The following is a 21,360-nucleotide window of genomic DNA, read 5'->3' as shown; positions in this document are numbered from 1 at the left end:
CATGCTATTTTTTAAATAAAATGTGAATATTACACAATTTTGCTTTGAATCTGGCAGGATTAATAATATAATATAATATAATATAATATAATATAATATAATGTAAAAATGAGAACACCTCAGATAACACAGCAAATAAAACGTGTTATATAGAAATATATTATTTATAGAAAGAGTCTTCCTGGAAACTTGTGATTGATCATGTGATTAGAAGCATCCAAGAAGTTTCTGAAGAAACAAAAAACAGGACTTAACAGGAAACATAAACCAAGACGGAACCAAGACAAAGTACTCAGCATGGGTCTACAATAACTGTAGTTGTTAAACTTCCTGATTAAAATCCTGTCTGTTGGAGCTGTAGCTTGTTTCTGGTCGTAGTTTGCGTTTTGATGACGTCACTGTCCTATCCTCGCGGGATTAGTTTACAGCGGCAGCTCTGACCAAAACCAGGATGTGGATGGAAACCAAATTTGGACTTCACAGAATATGTTTACTCGTTATTTGAGACTTTTTTTTAATTGACAGCAGTGAAGCGAACTTATTTGAGGTTTGTATAAACCGGACTAAATGAGACTAAAACTTTCAACGAGAGCGTCGCTGTAGTTTAATTAATTGTTACAGCTAAAGGAGTTTATGAACTGAAAGCTTAAATCAAAGCTAGATGCTAAATTAGTTTATAATACGGAACATAAGTTAGACTTTATTGTATTGCTTTTTATGTTTGATCTTAAACATGCCTATTTCCTACATAATTTGCTTCTTAAAGACTGATTTATGAATAACTCAGTAATTAAAATACTGTTGAAGTCATGCACTTTTAGAGTGTCCACACTAAAATAAAACTACGAAAACTCGGGAGATTACAGTTTTATATTTTGTTTTTGCCCAGCTTTAACCAAGATATTTTAGATCTTTTAGCTTAGTGGACAGTTTGTTTGTCTATAAAGATGAGGAAGGTAGAAGAAAAAAAAAACTTAACAACTCAAAAGAAGAAGTGAGGCTTAAACTGTTTACCGAAGCAGTATATGAAAGTCATGCCTATACGAAAACAGTAGCAAAGCACTAAAACAGGACCTGAAAGAAGCATCAGCTCTCACTTAATAAATCTGCTGCTGCTGGAACATATTCAGAAATCATCCTGGAGGAAGAGCTGCAGTCCTGAAGTCAATCTAGAGGTTAGGAAACAAGGAAACATCATCGGTTGCGTAAGACTTAGACCACAGCATTACTCAAGGAGTATCTGGAAGCCTGGAAAACTTTCTAAGCCCTTCTTTGCTTAGCGAAATAACAAGAAAATCTCCCAGAGAAACCAGGAAATGGTAAACAATGTCGGTGGTAGGATGAAATATTGACTTTATGATTGTTTGTTTCTATTCTATAAGCTCCATTTGAGCTGCTCCATTAGAAAATGTGATGTTTTTTTTAATTATTATTACATTATTATTTTTAATGAAATGCTGTTCTAATCACACAGTCTATTTTTCTTGTAATTAGTGTAGATTTAAGAACAGTTTGCGGCTGATATTCTATTCCTAGTTATTCTACTCAAGAATAACTCGTTTGTAAATAATTTTCGTATTTCAAAATACTTTTAAAGTGTTGGGGGTTTTTAATTCACAAGAATCTATTTTCTTATTTAAAAAATATTAAAGCACGTATAATTTCACAGCATAATGAATTTATTTTTTCAATGAAAACTTGCTCCTTTTCTTCGTAGATGTTTCTGATCCTGTCCCTGCTGATAATGTTTGCGCCACCAGGGGGCGACGCATCTCCAATCAGCTGCTACAACGACCAAGGTGATGCAGTTGACTGGTAAATATTCATTTCACTGCCAAAATTCACAGAAATCTGAAAGTTTAAATAATAGTTGAATATACTTTTGGCCTCTCTGGTATTAATTCTCTGCTGTCCCCTTATGTTTAAACAAGGTTTTACCTGTACAAACTCCCTAAAGAAGGGGGCAGAACACACGAGTTTCAGGGAGATACATATTTATTGCTGGACAAAGGGAGTGAAGGATGGACGGAGGGGAAGGTGACGGTGAACGACACCAATGGAGCTTTGGGCCAGACAGTCGGACAGCTGTACTCACAGGAAAAGGTCGGTTACCATCAGGTTTCCTTTTTATCTGCAGCAGATCAGAGGCTGATGCTAAAAATTGTGAGTTTTACATCCCTTTCTTTAGAAAAAAAACACCTATAGTTGAAGGTCAGCATTCTTCAAAAATGAATTATGAAGCAGTTTTCACTTCCTTCATATTCACATGTTCAGGTTCCACCAAGTGAAAAACGGCCGCAGGCAGCAGATATTTCAGTTTTTACCGTCTCAACAGTCTCATAAAAACTAATCTAATTTAAAGTGTGACCTAAAAGCAGTGGCATAGAAAGTCGATGCAAAAAAATAAATTATGTTGCACTGATGCAATAATACCTTAGAATAAGTTTTTCGTGTCAAGTGTTTGCAGTACACTTTCTGTACTGTGGTTTCTACTTCTTCTCTTTTACTCCATCATGCCTGAGGTGTGTTTCAGTTGTGGTGTAGGCTACATAACAGCAATTAAACCAGAGCTTGCTTAAAAAAAATAAAATGAAATAGGATATTTTCAAGTATGTCTTTGAGCTGTATTTACTGATAAATGACCAAAGAAATATTGCCCACGACATTATTTGCTGACACAAGTCTCTGTCTTTTTAACAGGATCTTTGTTTCGGTTTAACAAATAAATAAATGCTTAATCTTTTAACTGAATCAAGTTATTCTCAGTAGCAGGACGTTGAATTGATTGTGCAAATGAGTTATTTTGAAAAAAGAATAACATGGACTTGACAATTTGGTTGACGTCAGATCTTTATAGCTCTGTCACAGCTTTGCTGTCTTTGAAACGTTTTTCAGCTAATCTTTCTGCTTTCTTTTGGAAATATTTCTTATTTATTCTACTAATAGTTTATTGCCATAATATTATGACTTTATTCTCGTATTTAAAAATGAAATCTCCAATACACCATTATACTAAATTAATTGTTAATTTTTCAAAGTAAAGTAAATTCAATCAGAGATTTTGGTACTTCAATAAAGATTTATTGCAGTAAGTGTAGATGGTGCCATATTTTTCAGTAGGACCCAATTCCAAGTATCTAAAAATAAATAACATAGTGCAATTTTCACATTGTGCTGGCTTTATAGTAGATTTGATTTCTTGTGTTTTGGTACTTCTGTAACATCAGACTTGATTCTTATCATTTTAATCATCCATATGTTGATTTTTGCCACTGAGAGCCCACAGACATGTTCTCGCTCATACAGCTTTAAATCTGCCATCTGGAGGCTCTGCGTCAAAAGAAACAACAGGTTTGTTCAGATTCCCAGTTCCTCCCTATGCTGAGGTATGTTCAAATCAAACAGTAGATTCAAAGTTACACCAAGCTGCAAATCAGAAATCTCAAGTTACCAAGATTATTTTACAAGGTTACAAGAAAGTCTGACTACTTGGGAAGGAAATATGAAGAAATGACCTTTTGCAAGGTGCTACATGTGCCTTAAAGACACATTTATATCAGATCTAGGTTTAGAGCATTACAGTGTGTTTTAAAATAATCTCCTGCTAGTTAGACCAGAAATCCACCAGGAACCACAGAAAATGGTTCATTTGTGCCATGTTTGTTCACTCTGTAGTTTTTCAATTGGTTTGATAACTAAACCAAACTACTACTTTTGTACTTCAAACATTATCACAAAAACAAATCTACAGGTAGGAAATAATTAAACAGAAAATGTTTCTGACTGTTTTGGTGCACTATCTTCCTCCACCAGGAAAAACAACCTGATTATTTAAAAAAAAATCTTCATTTACTTATAAAATGATACAATTTATCATTGTTTGCAATGATACAATTTATAAATTTATTAATGCTACAAAAGGAGATCCCAGAATATTGTTAATTTTTATTTTTTTAATTTTTGCACGTTTGTTGCTCTAAAGTCTGCAGTTTGACAAGTGAAGTGTTGGGGATCAGAAAAAGGCATTCAGATAAATTCCTGTCTGCTTCTGCATTTCATCTGCAGCTGTAAGACTTCCCTTTTTTAAGATGTAAACTGACCATGGTGCTAAGCATATTTTTGACCGCCATGCTTGTGGCTTTTGAGTGTTTTAAAATGAAGACACTCAATAGGAGAAGTGAAAATGTGCTTTTCTGTTTGGATTGGGCCGGTTTATTCTTAATGCCGGTAAAAGTCACGACGCAAAGTTCAATGTTCATTCCTTAAACTCATCCTCTTTGTCCATCCTGTTGGTTTCTGCTCAACAGAGACCATACCGTGAAGAAAACAGGTCACACAGAGAAACCCAGAGACATTTCGTAGGGGTTCCCATGTGCTTTCAAGGCCAGATGGGATGCATAATTCATCCAGAAAACTCTGGGTCTCCTCCAAAAATGACGTCCAGAGCCTTATAATGAGATGCCTGAGATGTCCCAGACAATTCAAACTCTGCTGCAAACCAGTCGAGTGCTCTCCAACAGAACCGCATCTTCTGCTGAACTGAAACATCAGACCTGGAGGCTGTTGACATGACCATACTCTGAGATCTCGTCCACTATCAGTCCATGGCACAGATTCTCTTTGAGACTTAGAAAATGTCATTTTTTTGAATAATTATTTGGTTGTTTTCAGTTTTGGATCCGTGCAAAATCTTTGTGTGAATTTAGAATCGTGATTTAAAGAAAACATTTTTGTTTTCACAGAACTCGGAGGTAGCGTACATCCTGTACAACGACCAGCAGCCTTCTGGGGAATTTGGTGGCAGATGGGCTGAAGGCAGCGGGAGCAGCAAAGGTCACACGAAAGGTCAGGCACCTCAATGTCACCCAGTGTTCAGAAACAGAGTGGAAAACAGTTCAGCTGCCTCAGGGAATAATCCGATTTGGACATAAACTCATGCAGAGAAGAGATATCCTGCTGCTAATAAAGTATCTGACAGTCTCACCTGGTACAAAACAGAGCCTCACCTGATGTATTCCTGTTTCATTGTCTGTAAGCTAATTTGCTAACACTTTTATCGTCTCTGGCCTTCAGGTGTTGTTCTGCTGGATAAAAATCAGGGGTTCTGGTTGGTGCACAGCACCCCTCACTTCCCCCCTGAGCGACAGGAAGGGCAGTTTTACTATCCCAGCAGTGGAGTGAACAACGGGCAGAACTTCATCTGCGTCACCTACCCGCTAGAACGTTTCCAGACCATCGGTAAGACTGGAGTCGAGGCTTTTATGCTGGAAAGCTGAGCCTCTCCCAGAACGCTGACCTGTATTAATATGGAGAACTTAGGAGGTGCGCTGCACCTTTAAGAAAACAGGATGTATCCTCTCTGTCTTCGTAGTTTAGAACTTAAATTAAAAATGAAATTTCTCAGATGGAGCCAAGATTTTCCACTTAAATGAGAATATTACAGATATGAACAATTTGAAAATGAAATCAAGATGTGATGTTATTGAGGAAGAAGGAAAGAATATGAGAGTATTTAAGGTTTTCATGCCTCTCTGCACAACTCACATTAGACATTGGCCGGCCTCTGATTCAAAGTTGTTCCCCTAAATGAAGTTGTAACTAAAGGAGGACATTTAAATGCATGACGGTTGAGATGGTGAGAACAGGAGGAGCACTGAGGGGAAACGGCACAAACATTTAGGTTTGACTTTGTTTCCTCACACAAGCATCTCATAAGCATATAATGATACATGTTTCCTCCGAGTTTGGAGGGATTTTAATTTTGTGTCAAAGTAGAAACACTTTAAAAAGAAATCAGAAGTTGTTGCTGCTGAACACCAGACTGTAATGCTTATCTCTGTTCAACTCTCTAAAAATACCAGTATAAACATAAGTCTATTTCTGTAAAATAAAACGTTTTACAGTTTTATGCAACATTCAAGGAAACTCATCATATCTGGGAAATAACATCATTTTTGAAACATGCCTAAAACGTCTGAAGATTCAATTTAGATTGGATTCTTAGCTAAATGTGTCGGTAAAAACTGGGTCAATCCATAACTTTATTAGACCTCTGATGTCTGAGCGAGTGTTTCAGCAAGAATAAATGTTCTTTATTTAAATATTTCAAAGAGAAACCTCTTAAGGAACAATACAAAAACTCTATGTTTGCCAGCTGTTTTAAACCATATGCTAATGTAGTTCCTTAAAAGCTGCTGCTTTTAGTAAAGGATTTCTAATGTTGTGTTTAGCAGTCCGGTCAGGTAATGACACAACAGCATAATCAGTGTAAACAGGTGTTGTCTCCGTGTCACTCAGCCGCCGCCGCAGATCGCTGGCAGACTCAGCCGTTGGCACAGTTGCTATGGCAGAGCCGGGGATAATGTAATTAGACGGAGGTGTGTAACCATAGCGATCGAGGCCCTCACGCTGCGGCAGGGATTTGTTTCATCACGTCCTCGCCTCTCCAGCTGAGATGTTCTGGGCGTCCGGGGAAAACGTGGACACACAGGCAGAGGGCATCTGGTCAAACAGCAGAGACAGAGCTTTGTTTTTATCAGCACCTGCAGCATTTCATTTACACATAAATACAGAAAACTGCTCTGCTGCTGTTGGAATTTGGTTTGTAATCGTCTCAGGGATGCCACCTATAAATGAAAAACTGTTGAGCTGACAGAAACGTGTGTAGTTTCAGTAACAAATTTAATCAAGCCTAACTTTTTATTTCATTTAGTTTGTCCTGAACCAATATACCACTTAGGAGAAACTCAATTTATTTAATTAAAGGCAAAGCTGTTGTGCTTTGATAATTAAATCACTACTGCAGTGATCTTATTTCGCAAGCACGACTAGTTTTATTGCTTTGCTCAGGTTATTGGGCCTAAACCAAAGTTTGATCAAACCAGAACTTTCATCTGTCCAAACATGCAATACTTTCCCAAAAAAGGCCATTTGGTTCTTACACAGTTCCTTTATATCTGAATTAGGGATAATGCATTCATTTAGAGGAATGTTCAAACAGATATTCCTGTTTGTAAGTTTAGTGGTGATTAAAATGTTTATTAAGCCAAGCATCCAAATCCAATCAGCCACTTTTACACTGTGGGAATATTTTGTCTAATGTTTAAACTTGTGTTTTACAGTTTGGCAAGTAACAAATACAGCTCTGTTTGCTGTTGTTTTCTGCTGCTTCTGCTCTGGTAAAAAAAAAAAAGTCCTATATTATTATTATTATTATTATTATTATTATTATTATTAATTCATTGTATTTATAAAGTTCTTTATATTGCCAATTGAAATCTCAAAGAGCTGTTATACTAGACCCTTTAATTAAAGGAATGGCCCACAGTTCTCCCTAACTGATTTAAAAAACAGCAAAACCAAATAAAAATGTAAAAAAAAATGATTAACCTACAAATAACCCTTGAAAATAACTCAAAACTATTTAGTAATTCAATAAAATATCTTAAAAATAACAAATAGCTGTAGTTTACAATTAGAACAAAACAGCATCTAATTCTCAAAGGTCAGCGCTTTTTGCGACACAGTATTTATTTTTAAGCAGTTATGAGGCAAGGTGGTGAAACCTTAAACTGCTGCTGCATAACAACCTGGAAACTCAACAGGTTGTTGCTAGGTAACCAAAGATTCAGTGAGTTGCTAGGTAACTAAAAAGTGAGTTAGTTGATGCCACAGACTTGCTTGGCTGCCTGTGACAGGTTGAGCAGCTAAAAACCTTTCCTCTGCCTACATCCCCCAGAATGCTGCGCAGTTCTGGATTGGAGTTCGATGAAATTATTCGCAGTATGTATTGTTATTAATTTATTGTCCAGTCCATTGACTTGAATGTGCTTTGTGCCACAGGAGAGCAGCTGCAGATCAATCAGCCTAACGTGTATGACTGTGACGTCCCGGAGTCCCTGGCGTCCTCCGTCCCAGCTCTGGCTGCTGTCTGCAACAAAAACCTTCTGTCCTCTCAGATGTTTCCACATGTGAAAACTGTGTCCAACCGCAGCGTGACTCTGACTTCGACAGGCGGCACCGACTTCATCAGCTTCGCCAAAGGAGCAAAGTTCGATGATGGTGCTGCTTCTGCTGTATAGCCTTGAGCAATTTCTAAAGCTTCAGGTTCGTTGTCTCACCTCTCCTCTCTCTGCTCCTCCGTCAGACCTCTACCACTCGTGGGTGGCGCCCACCCTCAAGTCAGACCTCCTGGTTCAGTTCTGGGTGCGCTCCACTGGGATCCTCCCCTCCGACTGCTCGTTGGGCTGGAAGGTCCTGGACATCAAGAGCATCAACCCAGGGCAGACATTCACCTTCAAGGCCACGCAGGACCACTCCAAGTGGGCCGTCAGCCTACGGGCAGCGCGGGACGGGTCACGAAGCGGCGGCTGGGTGTGCGTGGGGGACATAAACAGGAACGAGGCGGAGGAACGGCGTGGAGGAGGCACCGTGTGTCTTCAGGACCCGACGGTGTGGAAGGCTTACCGGACGGCGGCGCTGGAGTGCGAGGCCTGTGGAGGAGAAATGATCCAGTGCTGAAGAGTCCGCAGAGCTATACGATAACGCTGGGCTCAGGGGCTTATGGGAAATATTTCAACACGCTTGATATGCTGGGAGTCAGTTTTAAAACATAAAAAACAGAGTCCCGTTTGGACTGGTGCTGTCAGTCGATTCAATAATGTAATCAGGTTAATCACACTCTGACAGTAATCGCTTTAATCACTGTGCCTAACTTCAATCCAACCAGTCAAAATGCAATCAATTATTTTTATTTTATTTTTTTTTTTGTGGCAGAAAGCAGGTAATGTCTCCCAGTACTCAACAACAACTAAGGAACTTACTCCACTACACATGAATACAAGTAGTGGTAAACATTTCCAGGAGCCAGCTGATGACAGATATGTTTTATTTTCTGGTTCTTGGGTCCTCCACCCCTTCCTGATGCTGCCCTGGGCAACAGCCCATATCGAAAACTGTCAAAAAAAGTTTTGTCGCCTCAAACCAAATCTTCATACCTGAAGATTCTCAGTTTTCCAGGTTTTTATCTTCAGGAAGGTTTGAAGGAAGACATTTTGTTTTAAACATTAATTTAGAAATGTCTGTCTGTTCATATCCTGTGGAAGATGTGCAATGAGGTGATAGTTGCTTCTCCTCATCCAGCCTAACTTGTGGCATAATTTGTACATTTGAAATTTCGAGCTCGTACGTAACTTCGTGCAAATGTGGGTTAGCGACACAACACAAGAAAGTTGTGAATGTTCGACTTTGCTGCTGTTGCGGAAAACTGTCACTGTGGTTTGTCACTCCCTGTGTCAAATCCAAAATCCACTGCTGTGAACGATGTAGCCCTCAAAATAGTAGTTTGATTAATCTATGTTATGTAATATCAACACTTTAAAATTTTCAGATTAATTGCATGCGTTAGCATTGACAGCAATAGTTTGGACATAATTTGGTGAAAATGCAAACCAGAGATGGAGATGAGAGTGATTTGGAGCTGGCAGGTTTTACACAGTAACAGAGAGGACAAGTCTATGGCATCACAGCTTTTCCTGGCAGTTACTGGAGCATCTGACAGTCAAAACAGGAAGAAAACAGCAGACACCAAAAGATCAGGGTTCCTGCTGCAGAAATCTGGAAAATTATGGAATTTGATTTTAGTTTTTTTCTGTATATAAATAAATAAAAAAAAGCCTCAAAATATTTTTTATTTCCAGCTGAAAATTCATGGATTGCTGTTACCGAGGTGATGGAATAGGTAGCCATGACGACTAAGCCCTTTGATTGATTGAGCCTGAAGTGATTCAACAAACAGCAGAAACAGTTTTTATTTTGCTCTCCTAGTTGTTTTCTTTTCTGTGGTACAACTTCATACTGAACTACTGAGGATCCAATGCATCAGACAGCAGGCAGAGGTCAACAGAGGTCACTTCCTGGTAGGATGGAGATGGACGTGGTTTGGCCCTTTGTCTGCAGCTACTTTCTACTTTCTTCTCAGTTTCTTTTAAATCAAATAACTTACAGCACATCTTCATCACTGGTCTCCATTTAAACCAAATTATATCCAAATCAGGCCATTCTGACAGAAAATGTAATTTAAAAGTCTAATGTAATTATTCCAATTGCAAATTTGTAAAAATTAGCTACTTTTGTATGTTATGTGATGCCTAGGAGGACATTATTTTTTAAGAGTTTTAGAGGAGTAAAAGTTTACACTGGTTTAACTGTAAGCTGCTGAGGTTTAGTCTGTACACTGTAAGAGAAAATCCTCCTCTGTAGCTTATATTCCCCGTAGCCTCTTAAAATTCACACATCATCCCTAAAAACCAACAGTTATTTGTAAAAATGCTTAGTTTTTTTAAATACTTCAATGTGGTGAGTTCATGGAGTTTATAGTCAAACACATTTGTTATTTGTTTGCTTGATTTTTTCTCCCTTGTTTTACTATTCCAGTAATCAACAGGTGGCAGTAACGGCCTGCAAAGTGTTATAAAGCATGGCGCACGTCACGCATTCAGATTTCAGGATGTATCTTTCAGTTTTTATTTTTTTTAAAAGTGCACGTAACTGAACTGATCCTAAAAATGCAGCTCAGATGAACATTAGCTCCAAACAGCAATTCAACTTAACTGCAAATTGTTTGTTTTTAAAGCAAATTACATTTATAATGAGTAAACAGCAAACAGCCACAGAGTGTGCGTCTCAAAAAGAGAGACATTCAGTTCATGCTTTCTTGGCAAAAACATTTCAAATGCTCAGTATGATTTTTTTTTTTTTTTTATGCAAATGGAGCCGTGCAGTAGGAGAACGAGTTTTTAAATCTGACAGCAATCTAGAGAGGTTAGGAGAAAACAGAACAAAACCCATAAAAGTGTCTCTTTAAAAATAATAAAAGCAAAAGCTGAAGTGTTTTTCACAGCTGCTGAAACTGAAGAGACTCTCCTGCAAATGGATGAGAGCAGATTCTGTAAGGAGGTTTTTCCACTCATGCATGCAGGTGTTCTCTGGAGGACTGACATGCTCTGCTTCTTGAAAAGCACGTGGATCATTTCTTTCATTATTATTTTTAGGATTTTGGAAAGAAATCAGGGGCAGAAAAGATTCAGGTTTGATGATTTTCTTTTACTTCTCTGTGAATGTTTGTTAAGTCAAACGAGCTGTGAAGTGCTTTTTCTCCGCCTTCAGTCTGACCTTGATTTTTCCTGTAGATAAAGATGCTGGCTGTCTTTAATTTGAATAATAAAAAAAAAGCTTCTGCGGGGGTGTCTGACTTCATACGTCACCGTATCTTTGAAATGTCACCACTCACATGGATGCATGGAGCTGAATTTAACTGTGTCTTATGAAAAGGCCAACAGCATGACAAATCTCACTCATAAGCACCAAAATCCATATAAAAGTAAGTTTATTACCACAAAATAAGACATCTGACATGTAGTGCATAAATAAGTTTGATGTGAAATGGATCAGCGCTGGAGGAGGCTGCGTTTCCGCCACCTGTGTGTTCTGAATACATTCTAATGAGAAAGGTGAGCACCAAGCAGAAAAAGGCACTAAAACAGTCTTTAGCAACAACATCACACCTGCATGTCATGTAGTATTACCCAGAATCCTCTGTCTGGTCCCCCACAGTCCCTCCCGAGCCTCGGCCAATCAGAAGGCCTCATCAGCGTTGGGAATGATGCGTAGAGGCCAGAGGTCACAGGTTCAGATTAAACTCAAGCTGCTGAACATTCACTATAAAATAAAGAAAGCTCAGAGGGGAACCAACCTGGCAACCCGTTAGACCCGAACATTTCAGCTGTTTGGTTCTGGAAAAACTTTCTTCCCGTTTTAAGTTTTATGCTGATTAAGCAAAGCAACGTGTTTTTTTGTAAAGTGCTTGAAGTTCATTTAAAGCTGCAGGAATTGTTTTTGTCCACTAGAATTTAGAGGAAACTTCAGTTTTGTGCTATATTAATTTAATGCATCGATCTACTTGCATATAGTGCTGTGAAAAACTTTTAAACCTCACCCTTGCTTACATATTTCCTTCCAAGCAGCCAGAGCTCCCTGTAATCTCTTAACGTTTCAGAAACACGGCTCTGAGGCTTCCAGTTCCCCGTAGATTCAATTTGAAATTAGCCTTTTTTATGCTTAAAGTGACTTAACCAAAAACACCTGAAATGGTCAAATACAGGACTGAAGACAAGTAAAAAAAAAATTAAAAAGTCAAAATCCAAAAGAAAGGTCTTCAGAAGAATTGATTAATGCGACTTTGAAAGATCACCAGAGAGTCAGAATGTCTTAGAAGGAAAACATGACGAAATGATTGGTTGCTCCTTGCTTTTAGACATCCAGCAGAACAAATCTTTTCTCCCTTTTGTAAATAATGATTTACTTTGGTCAACAGCAGCTTCGGCTGGAGGAACGTCTGGCTCTCTGGGTAATGGACGACCTGCAGATGAACTGTCTGGATGTTGCTGGATGAGTGTGCAGAAAGCCAGTCAGAGAAGAAACTGTTTTTCTGACTCTATGTTCCCACAGAGCCCAGAAAGTTCATTTGAGCTGCAGAGTTGGTAAAAATACCTCTGTTGAATAAATGTCTGAGTGTTGCAGCTTTTTGTTTATGTTGAAATGAAACAATTCATTTTGTCTGAGCTCTCTGGAGCTAACAGGAATGCACAAACAGGATTTCTCAGATTAATTAGGAGCTTCTCTCATCATACAGACAGACAAGGTGTATAAATATATACAAAACATGATTATATGTCTCAGGGACATGCTTCAGTGTTTCGCTACACATCTGTGCTTACAAATCCTACTGAGTTGGAATGAAAAACAGAAGCACTGAATGCTGGATGACCGGGCCGAAGCACCTGATTCCCTCAGTTAAAGGCCTCCATCAGCCCTTCCCTCCCAGTTTAATTTAGTAATGCATATTGGCTAGCAATTGGGAGAACTGGCCCGGTTCCTCAGCAGCAGATGTCCTCTGTGTTTTTTGCAGAACAGACTTGGTCAGGAGAACGAAGGAAGGCATGTGTAGATTTGTCTTTTTTGCACATTTATAGAGAAAAAAAAACTGCTGGAAAGGACAAAGCTTGTGTCAAAACAAAGTCCGGACCAATCTCCTTCCTTTGGCCTTGATGCGAGGAAAAGTAGCGCTCGTCTCCGTGGTGATCGGTGAGCCAACCGGGGTGTTCCCGCCTTTCCTTCTCAGCAGGAAGTCAACGCTGGATGATGTCATGGCATAGAAGACGTTTCCTGTTGCCGGGATGACCAGTTCTGAGTTAACAGAAGAGAGACACAAAGTATTTAAGGAAAAACTGTTTCCAGTTGATATTATTGTCTGTTTTTAGACATTATTTATGTAAAGGGTATTACATATAAAATGTATTATTCTTATGACTTTAGAACCCAGTAGGACCAGATCAAATCCCAGAACTAAACTTTTATCATACCCTTATTTACAGTAAAACTGCTGAATTGTTGAGCTTAATAATCATTGAAGTAAACAAAAATTTTTTGTACCTTTTCCTTCAGGCAGAAGTTGTATCAGCTCATATCTGGACGCCTGTGTGGGGTCCTGATTGTGTTTCTCCAAGGCAGAGCTGATGACAGAGGGGGTCTTGTCATTGCTGGTAACCTAAGTGGAAAACAGAGCGTAACTGTGACACCAGTACAGCTTGATTTGCACTAATGATACGGCGGCTCTGATGTGTCCTGAGGATCTGATCTGATGACTATCATTACCACGGAGAGTCAGCTTTAAGTGCAGCGTGCTGCGGATAATTCAGGCCGACTCACTGCTGATGTGAATTAGAGTGAAATGGCTTTGAGATTTGTACCAGTATGCTTCTGTACAGGTTCCCATCCTGCAGGTCCATCCGTATCCTGATGATCCGCATGTCGGGCCCCGACCCCGGGACATTGCTGGGGAGGTTGTTGCCGCAGGAAGCTGATCTGCGGTGCGTTTTTGTGGGCGTGGTTGGGGTCAGCGCAACGGGGGTGGACTCGTTGGTCGGAGGGGACGTGTCGACGTCCAGACAGGAAACCGACGGAGATCTCATGTGCTGCAACACAAATAACTGTAATTTCAGAGGGGAAATCTTCAAGATACAGGAAACTAAAGCCAAAGAAAAAAAGAGTCGGCTCTGAAGGCAGCGTCTGTGAAATGAGTTCATATAAATGCAAACCTGACCTTTTCTAATAATAAGCATTAGTGGATTACCTTTGTGAGTTTGGAGAGAAAGTTATTAACTGGAGAGTGAAAGTCGAAGAGGCTTTCGCCGTCACCAGCCAGGCTGGTCCGGGAGCTGCTCAGGCTGGAAACAAGAAGCAAAACATCAAACTTTATCAATTAACCAGAAACAGAATTTATACAAAACATTCTGGAAAACTAAAAGAAACCTGCTTCAACTTTGCAGGTATCAAAGTTGAAGCTTTGAGTTTAGCTCAATGCTAAACTCCTTTAGCTGTGAGTTTGATCCCAATCTACTCCAGATTGGGATCAAAATCTGGAGCAGATTTATTTATCAGATTTATTTGTGAACCTGATTTTCCCCTCTGTGGGACAATTAAGTTTTTTTCTAAATTTAATCTGACGACGCCATTTCATTTTGACGTTATAATTTACATGTTCGTAGATATTGTGCTTCTGTTCATATGTTGTTCAAAGTTTGGGCTTAAACCTGACTGATATTCTGTAAACTTAAACATGACATTGATGCTCAAAAACCTCCAGTTTGGTTCAACTGAAACATCTCTGTACAGAACAGTGGGTCAAAGTTTATTGGATTGTATTTTTATTTACCTTAATAAATGAAATTGTTTTCAAAAACAGCGTTTTTTGCTGTTTACTACAATTATCTATGCTATACAAGATTATGAATCTTATTTGAAACATTTAAATCAAAAACAGAAGAAACCACTTTGCTCCCCACTATGATCAGATATGATTAATCCGTTTAATCCTGACAGTGGTGAGCGATTCCCAGTGAAATGAGCTTTAGAAATCATTATAAAAACAGGCGTTTGCATCAATAAAGACCCGCCATCCCCTCATGGTAACTCACTCTGAGCACTGGGTGATGATGACTGTTGGCATCAAAGATCGAGGACTCGGCTCAGTGGGTGCTTCAATCTCATTGGACAGTCTGTAACTACAATTAGACATCAGTCAGTAAAGCATAAACTGGATGTTTTCAAATCTTAAATGCTCCTAAATGCGTACCTTTGCTCCTCTGTGAGTGTGGGCACGCTGTGGTACCACTGTGAGAAGGCCTCGTCGGAGTCAAACACGCAGTTTTTGCAAGAAGACTGCAGGAGCCGGATTTGAGCTAAAACCTCAAATTCCTGTTAACAAAGAACTTTATCACCACAATGTTTCTTAAAGAAATAAAACAGCTGACATATCCATGGCAGAACCATAACTATTTCCTGCTCTGATTCTATTTCTGCTCCACTCGTTTTAGACTTTAACCCCCCTTTATTTGTAGCAGAGAGAAATATATTTTGCATATTGTGTCACTTACCCTTCTCCTTTTGTCAAAGTTGATGTAGCCGTTCTGCAAAGGGAGTGACAGGATGCGTTAGGTCAGCCTGAGTGCTGTTACATGGATCCCACAGATGAGATCAACTTACATCCAGCCGGTCTTTGACCGCCGTGTCCAGCATGGTGAGGTCTGTGAGGAAGATTCCCAGGTAGGGCACGGTGCCCTGAGCGTTGGACTGGGATGAAACAAAAAGGACACATTTTTCATCAGTCCCCCCTGAGGTTCTCATTCACAACCCAAAGAGCCCACCAACAGATGAATTTCAGAGCAGCTGCCTGCAGCTATTTTTCACAGGGTGGCTCAGAATTCAGCTGAACACACAGGAGCGTACATCACAGCTCACTGCCTCACTTTGTTGCTCAATTCCCTACAAGGATCCTCTTTAAAACCACCGATCCACCCGCAGTTCAGCTGCAGACCTCACTATCAACGACTTACCACAGCATTTAGCATTGTTAGAATAGTATCCTGCTTTAAAACTTTGTTTTACCTTTGAAAAGTGGATTTTTGTGGCAATTTGAATATGCACATATGCAACATCTCAAAAAAAATTATACCACATAAACATTTTCACACTTTTTTTTTTTTGACATGCTGAAACTTCTGCTTTCGTTTAGCAGTGGAGCATTTTTGTTAACTTTAGAAACATTTGACACACTTAGCTTTCCCCTAATTTAATTTATCCGGATAGATTCTTTTATCTTTTACTTTTTTCCTTTTAATTCACTTTATATTGCCTTCTTGCTGAAAGTGTGCTATATTAATAAAATTACCTTTACATTTACTTTTTAGATTCTAAAGTACTAATTTACTTTAAGTTGAATAAAGTTCGACACCAGTGTTGAAGTTTCGGTTATAGACTTTTCCTTCAAGCAGTTAGACGTTTATATTCAAGCTCTTATTCTGAAATCTGTTTATGCAGCAGTTTTGTCTCCTGCCATGCCAGATTGTGTTCTAACAATCACAGATAAAAGTTAAGCATCTTTTACAAAGGAAATAAAAATGTCTCCTATTAGCACACATGAACGAGCTTAATGCATGTTTCCTGCTGAGGTATTTGCTATTGTGAAACGCCAATTCCGTTTCGCAGTACAAAAAAGCTGAATTAGTATAAAATATTTAGCTGAAAGTAATCCCACACTTTTGACAACTTTCATCTTTTTCTTTCTCTTCTTTCGTTCCTCGCCGTCTCCCTCTGTAAATGCTAATAGCACTTAGCATTCGTCAGGAGCTCATTGGGGGCAGTGAGAGCGCTGCACAACACAAATAATAATCTGGTCTGAACACGGCGTGCTAAACAGTAAAACTTAATTTAGTGAAGCCTCGAGGCAGATAATTTGCAGTTGACTTTCTGACACACCAAGTGTTTTGCTTGTAGACCAAAAAATTTGAACAGAACTTTGCATTCATTTCTTGCATTTTTTCTTACAACTTTTTTAGAAACAGATGGACTCTGAAGGTGACTTCCAGTCGCACTGGATTTTATATAATGGTCTCACATTTCAGATTTTTGTTTATTAAAAAAAAAGGATGTATCCTTTTCCTTCCTTTACTGTTTAGCTTTAATTCAATAAAATGTGGAACAAGTGCAAGAGGTGTGATAACTTTTGAAGGTACTGTAACAGTCACGCTTCCACAAGCCTTAAAATCCACCTGAAATGTAACTTCTAAGCACAGAGCATTTCTGTGCACTTTTACAGGGTGTTACATCATGCTGCAAATTTCAAAAAGTCGGCCATGAAGGCCTGTGGGGACGAACGGCCCCTCAGGCTGAAATGTTTAGTATTCACCGCAGACGTGGGCCATAAAGTTGGTGAGAATACTTCTCTTTTATTTGCCCGTACATCAGAGAGGTCATTTCTAAGCTGCTCCTAAAACGTCTTGGTGAGGTAACCCTGAAAGCTTGTAGCAGTCCGGTGAGAACTGTGGATGTGAACTCAGCATTTCTGAGTGTTTGAAGCTGCATGCTTTCATCCTCCTGCAGCTGAGATGTGCAACCAGAACCTCTCAGCTGTCAGGAAGATGTTGGACATGATTCTCAGATCAGTCTCCGTAGCCAGCGTTTCCACTCTACTCACCCTGCTGTGGTGTCTGTTGTTGATCCTGTTGTCAAGGTTGGCAAACTTTGAGGTTCCCTCCTGCAAGACACGAACAAGGGGAAGCTTTTCATTTATTCACTCGAGTTTAAACAGAAGGAGAATTTTTATTGACATGTTTATCTTATATTACGCATCTAGCTGAATAAAACTAAAAGTCACAATGCCATATATATATATATATATATATATATATATAAAATGGTTATCTCAAATTGTTGTCCTTTAGCATAAAGACAATGGTCATTATGCTGAAGAAAAGTGATTTTTGTGCTGCAGCCAGTATTTTAACAGCTATACTTGAATTTGACCTATAACAGTAACAAACTGATAAAATAGTGTATGTTCCTTCTCCACTTGAATAATCTCCAGTGATCTGGTGAAAATAAATGAACTAAAAGAATTTGGAGAATTTTAAATGTGCAGTCTGCTTTTTGGCCACTTGGGGGACAATAAAAAGAAACCAGACATTTTCCTATGGAAGAAGATTAGAGCCACTGAAATAAATTTGCCAAGAGAAGAGAACCAACTTTCTGGAGGAACATGTCAGATTGAAGTGATTTTTACGTAGACGATGAAATTTGGAGTAAAAAAAACTCTATTTGATGAATAAAGTCAGAATAGTTTGTTTTTTTTCCAATGCCTTTTATCCTCTTTTGTAGTATCAACAATCAACAAAATAGAGCAAGAAAATATGACTCATCCTGCATTATGAGAGTTACATTACATTCTGTTGCTGTAACAAGATGGTGCAACAACACAGATGGATTTTCCCTCTTTTTCTTAAATAAACAGATCATTTCATTGTTATTTTACATTTTGCCAGTGAATAAAGCCAGCTGACCAAAAGGTGAACCAATGAACCACCATCTTTCCCATTTTTCATGTACTCTTAACATTTTGTTAGGTTTGCTTATACAGTAATTTCCTCAGGATTTTATAATTTTACCTCCTTTAAATCTTATATTAAATACATTTCTGTAATTTCCTTCATTCTCCTGTATAATATCATCAAAATCAGAAACATCCTGTTCCTGACTGTTGCATTGTTGTGTTTTTTCCAGTTATGCAAGATTAGCATTTATTGCTACAATTAACTTTGTGATCTAGCTGTTTTTTTATTCCTTCACACTTGGTCCAGTGCTTCTGTGGCTGTCTGACTCTTTCATGTACTCAACATTTTGTTAGGACATTTCTTACACGGAGAACTTTTTACTAATTGATGTTGCATGTTCTGAAGCTTAGGTATTGTTTGGAATTGGAATTAACTGGATGAATTAAACACATTTAGACTAACTTGCATACATAATTTGTAAGATTTGAACTGAACTAAGTTCTGAGGTCGCTTTTAGTATTTTATTAGTTCAACCAGACAGATTTCTTCTTCCTGGAAATAATGTTAACAATTTGCAGTCGCCCGCAGAGAGTTTTGACTTGAATCTCACAGGGAATTAATGGAAATAGCTAAAGATTAGGGTGATGAAACGGAGGCTTTCCAACCACAAAGAGTGAATCATCAAATATAAATTGTAAGAAAAAAAGCCAGTCAGCCATTATAAAAAATCTTTGATCAACGTAAGGCCCTCAGAAATGTCCATATATTATTGAAAAGTGTATTAATAATTTTTAACATTACTTTTTATTTACTTTACAATGTAATAAAAAGAGATTTTTTTAAAAATTAATACTCCTTTTATATTATAATAATATTTTTGTGAGATGGTTGGTTAAATGTTAATTATTGAAATTTAAATGGGCCAATGGCATGAATAACTTTGAGCTTTATTTGTTTTCTGGAAGTTTTATATATTTTTCTTAAATTTGTATGTTTTCTCGTATAAACGGTTGGATTTTTTGCAAATATTCCATTGTGAGATAATGCTACTACAATGAAAGTTACCTTTAGAATAAGGTTGTTGTTTTTTGTTGTTGTTGTTGTTTTTTTTTACCAGAAATGCCAATAATCACAGAGGCTGCTTCTTCATTCCTGTGATGTTATCTCCAACACAGATATTAAACACTGGGAAAGCACTGAGTGTTTGTTTCTGGAGGGGATTCACACAAACTGCAATTTGCAAAACTCTGTTGTTGCGAAAAGACCCAAAACAGAGTTTAATTTAATCACTGCAATGCTTTCCGACCCAGCTCCATTCATTTACTTTGCACTAAAGCATATTAAGGGACACAAGAAAAACTGCAGAAATAGGGACTTCTGAAGATTTTTACGCGAGGCAATGAAAAGCTGAGCAGTAAAAACATCAGACGGCAGCCAGGAGCGCCGATCTCAGAAGAAAATAGCTCTCAAACCAATTCAGAACGTCACAAAAAAGAGCTGCTGAGATCTCACTTTTTATCACCGACGTGTCAATCTGCAAACAGCAAATCTCTAAATAAACACATCAATTCACAATTGACTGGGTAGTTTCATGCTATGCCATGACCCTGAGCTCAGATTTCTCACTGAAGCAGATGAGATTATATCAGCAGTTTTAGCATGATTCAGCTTTCCAGGCACACAGAGTAATTTATTTCCACTGTCATTAATGAGCTCTTTATTCCCACAACAACTCACCTCCTTCAGGAGTTCTCTGCTCTGTGAATAGTTGTCCTTGTCTGAGAATATTTCTGCCAGCTCCTCGTATCTCCTCAAGGCCTCTCTGCAAAAGAAAACAACTGTCAGTGGAAGATTCATGTGTGTTCTTGAATTATTCAAGGTAACAAAAGTGTAATAAAGGAAGATTGTGCAAGCACAGCTGAGTCTCAGAAAGCTGAAGGCATATTTAAACTGGAAAATGGGTTTATGTTCAGTAGCAGAGATTTGAACAATTTTTTTATGGGAACAACACAGTGTATGCCTGGTTAGCTCAGCTGATCAGAATATGGTGCTAATAATGTCAAGGTCATGGGTTCAATCCCCATACTGGCCAATTCACATCTAAAGTTTTAATAAAATCAACACAGAAATAAAGGATGGAAAATCAAATATATTGCCTGTTAATTCTGAAAAACATTACAATATGAGCATTTTTCTTAAATTTTCATTAAGATCAAGTACGTCTTTCTTAAATCCATGGAAACTCAAAAGTGTGTATGGTCAGTTAGCTCAGCTTGTCAGAGTATGGTGCTACTAACACCAAAGTCATAGGTTCAATCCCCATACTGGCCAATTCAAATCTAAAACTAACATATAATAAAAGGCTAGTAAATCCAATATTATACATATTGATTTTGAAAAACTGTAGAATATGAGCACTTTTCTTAAATTTTGTTAAGATCAAGTACGTATTTCTCAAAAGAAAGGAAACTGAACCGTGTGTATGGCTGGATAGCTTAGCTTGTCAGAGCGTGGTGCTAATAACTCCAAGGTAATGGGTTCAATCCCCACACTAGCCAATTTAATTCTAATGTATTATTAAAATCAACACAAACAAGAGGCTGGAAAATCAAATATTGTAGATATTGATTTAAAAAAAACATTAGAATATGATCACTTTTCTTCAATTTTCATCGTTAAAAACAAGTACGTATTTCTTAAATACATGAAAACTCAACATTATGTAAGGTAGATAGGTTAGCTCAGCTTGTAAGTGCATGGTACTAATACAGCTGAGGTCATGGGTTCAACGTCCATACTGGGCAAATAAAATGTGAAGACTTTCAGACAACACTTCAAAACTAAAACCTGCTGGGAAAATAAAAACACTTCAAAACTTAAAAACTACTGGGAAAATAAAAACACTTCAAAACTT

The 21,360-nt window shown here is 38.2% G+C and overlaps 2 protein-coding genes across 8 annotated transcripts in view; one reads left to right on the top strand and one right to left on the bottom strand.

The window, feature by feature from the left end:
- Positions 1 to 389: 389 nt before the first annotated feature.
- dnase2 (deoxyribonuclease II, lysosomal) lies at positions 390 to 11,221 on the top strand. 6 transcript variants are annotated; one of them, XM_015061055.1, is made up of 7 exons: positions 390 to 547; positions 1,718 to 1,815; positions 1,932 to 2,103; positions 4,743 to 4,845; positions 5,074 to 5,238; positions 7,843 to 8,061; positions 8,147 to 11,221. In XM_015061055.1, exons 2-7 carry the CDS (start codon positions 1,718 to 1,720, stop codon positions 8,518 to 8,520), a joined length of 1,131 nt encoding a protein of 376 aa, XP_014916541.1. In that variant the 5' UTR covers positions 390 to 547; the 3' UTR covers positions 8,521 to 11,221. The 6 variants fall into 6 exon arrangements, with proteins under 6 accessions (XP_014916541.1, XP_014916543.1, XP_014916542.1 ...); XM_015061057.1 differs by lacking the exon at positions 390 to 547 and adding an exon at positions 1,051 to 1,164 and having other exon boundaries at positions 1,716 to 1,815; XM_015061056.1 differs by lacking the exon at positions 390 to 547 and adding an exon at positions 1,051 to 1,175.
- The window catches only part of rgl2 (ral guanine nucleotide dissociation stimulator-like 2), a 37,826-nt gene continuing 25,679 nt past the window's right edge, over positions 9,214 to 21,360 (bottom strand). For both annotated transcript variants that reach the window (XM_015061049.1, XM_015061050.1), the window contains 10 exons: positions 20,184 to 20,268; positions 17,594 to 17,653; positions 15,604 to 15,690; positions 15,495 to 15,527; positions 15,194 to 15,315; positions 15,036 to 15,122; positions 14,192 to 14,285; positions 13,809 to 14,033; positions 13,492 to 13,606; positions 9,214 to 13,245 (listed from right to left, as the gene is read on the bottom strand). In XM_015061049.1, the coding sequence (XP_014916535.1) occupies positions 13,067 to 13,245; positions 13,492 to 13,606; positions 13,809 to 14,033; positions 14,192 to 14,285; positions 15,036 to 15,122; positions 15,194 to 15,315; positions 15,495 to 15,527; positions 15,604 to 15,690; positions 17,594 to 17,653; positions 20,184 to 20,268 (1,087 nt within the window). In that variant the 3' untranslated portion in view covers positions 9,214 to 13,066. The remainder of the gene's footprint in view (positions 13,246 to 13,491; positions 13,607 to 13,808; positions 14,034 to 14,191; positions 14,286 to 15,035; positions 15,123 to 15,193; positions 15,316 to 15,494; positions 15,528 to 15,603; positions 15,691 to 17,593; positions 17,654 to 20,183; positions 20,269 to 21,360) is intronic.

Source organism: Poecilia latipinna, unplaced genomic scaffold, assembly GCF_001443285.1.
Source record: "Poecilia latipinna isolate Pla-1442-1.1 unplaced genomic scaffold, P_latipinna-1.0 Scaffold1773, whole genome shotgun sequence".
Lineage (NCBI taxonomy): Eukaryota > Metazoa > Chordata > Actinopteri > Cyprinodontiformes > Poeciliidae > Poecilia > Poecilia latipinna.
This window is presented reverse-complemented; position numbering and strand designations above follow the sequence as displayed.

What these genes read in the sequence shown, in the direction of transcription:
- dnase2 (XM_015061051.1), top strand. An exon ending in CAAGGTGATGCAGTTGACTG is followed by an intron (nt 1,816 to 1,931) that starts GTAAATATTCAT and finishes TGTTTAAACAAG; the next exon opens with GTTTTACCTGTACAAACTCC. An exon ending in AGAACGTTTCCAGACCATCG is followed by an intron (nt 5,239 to 7,842) that starts GTAAGACTGGAG and finishes TTTGTGCCACAG; the next exon opens with GAGAGCAGCTGCAGATCAAT.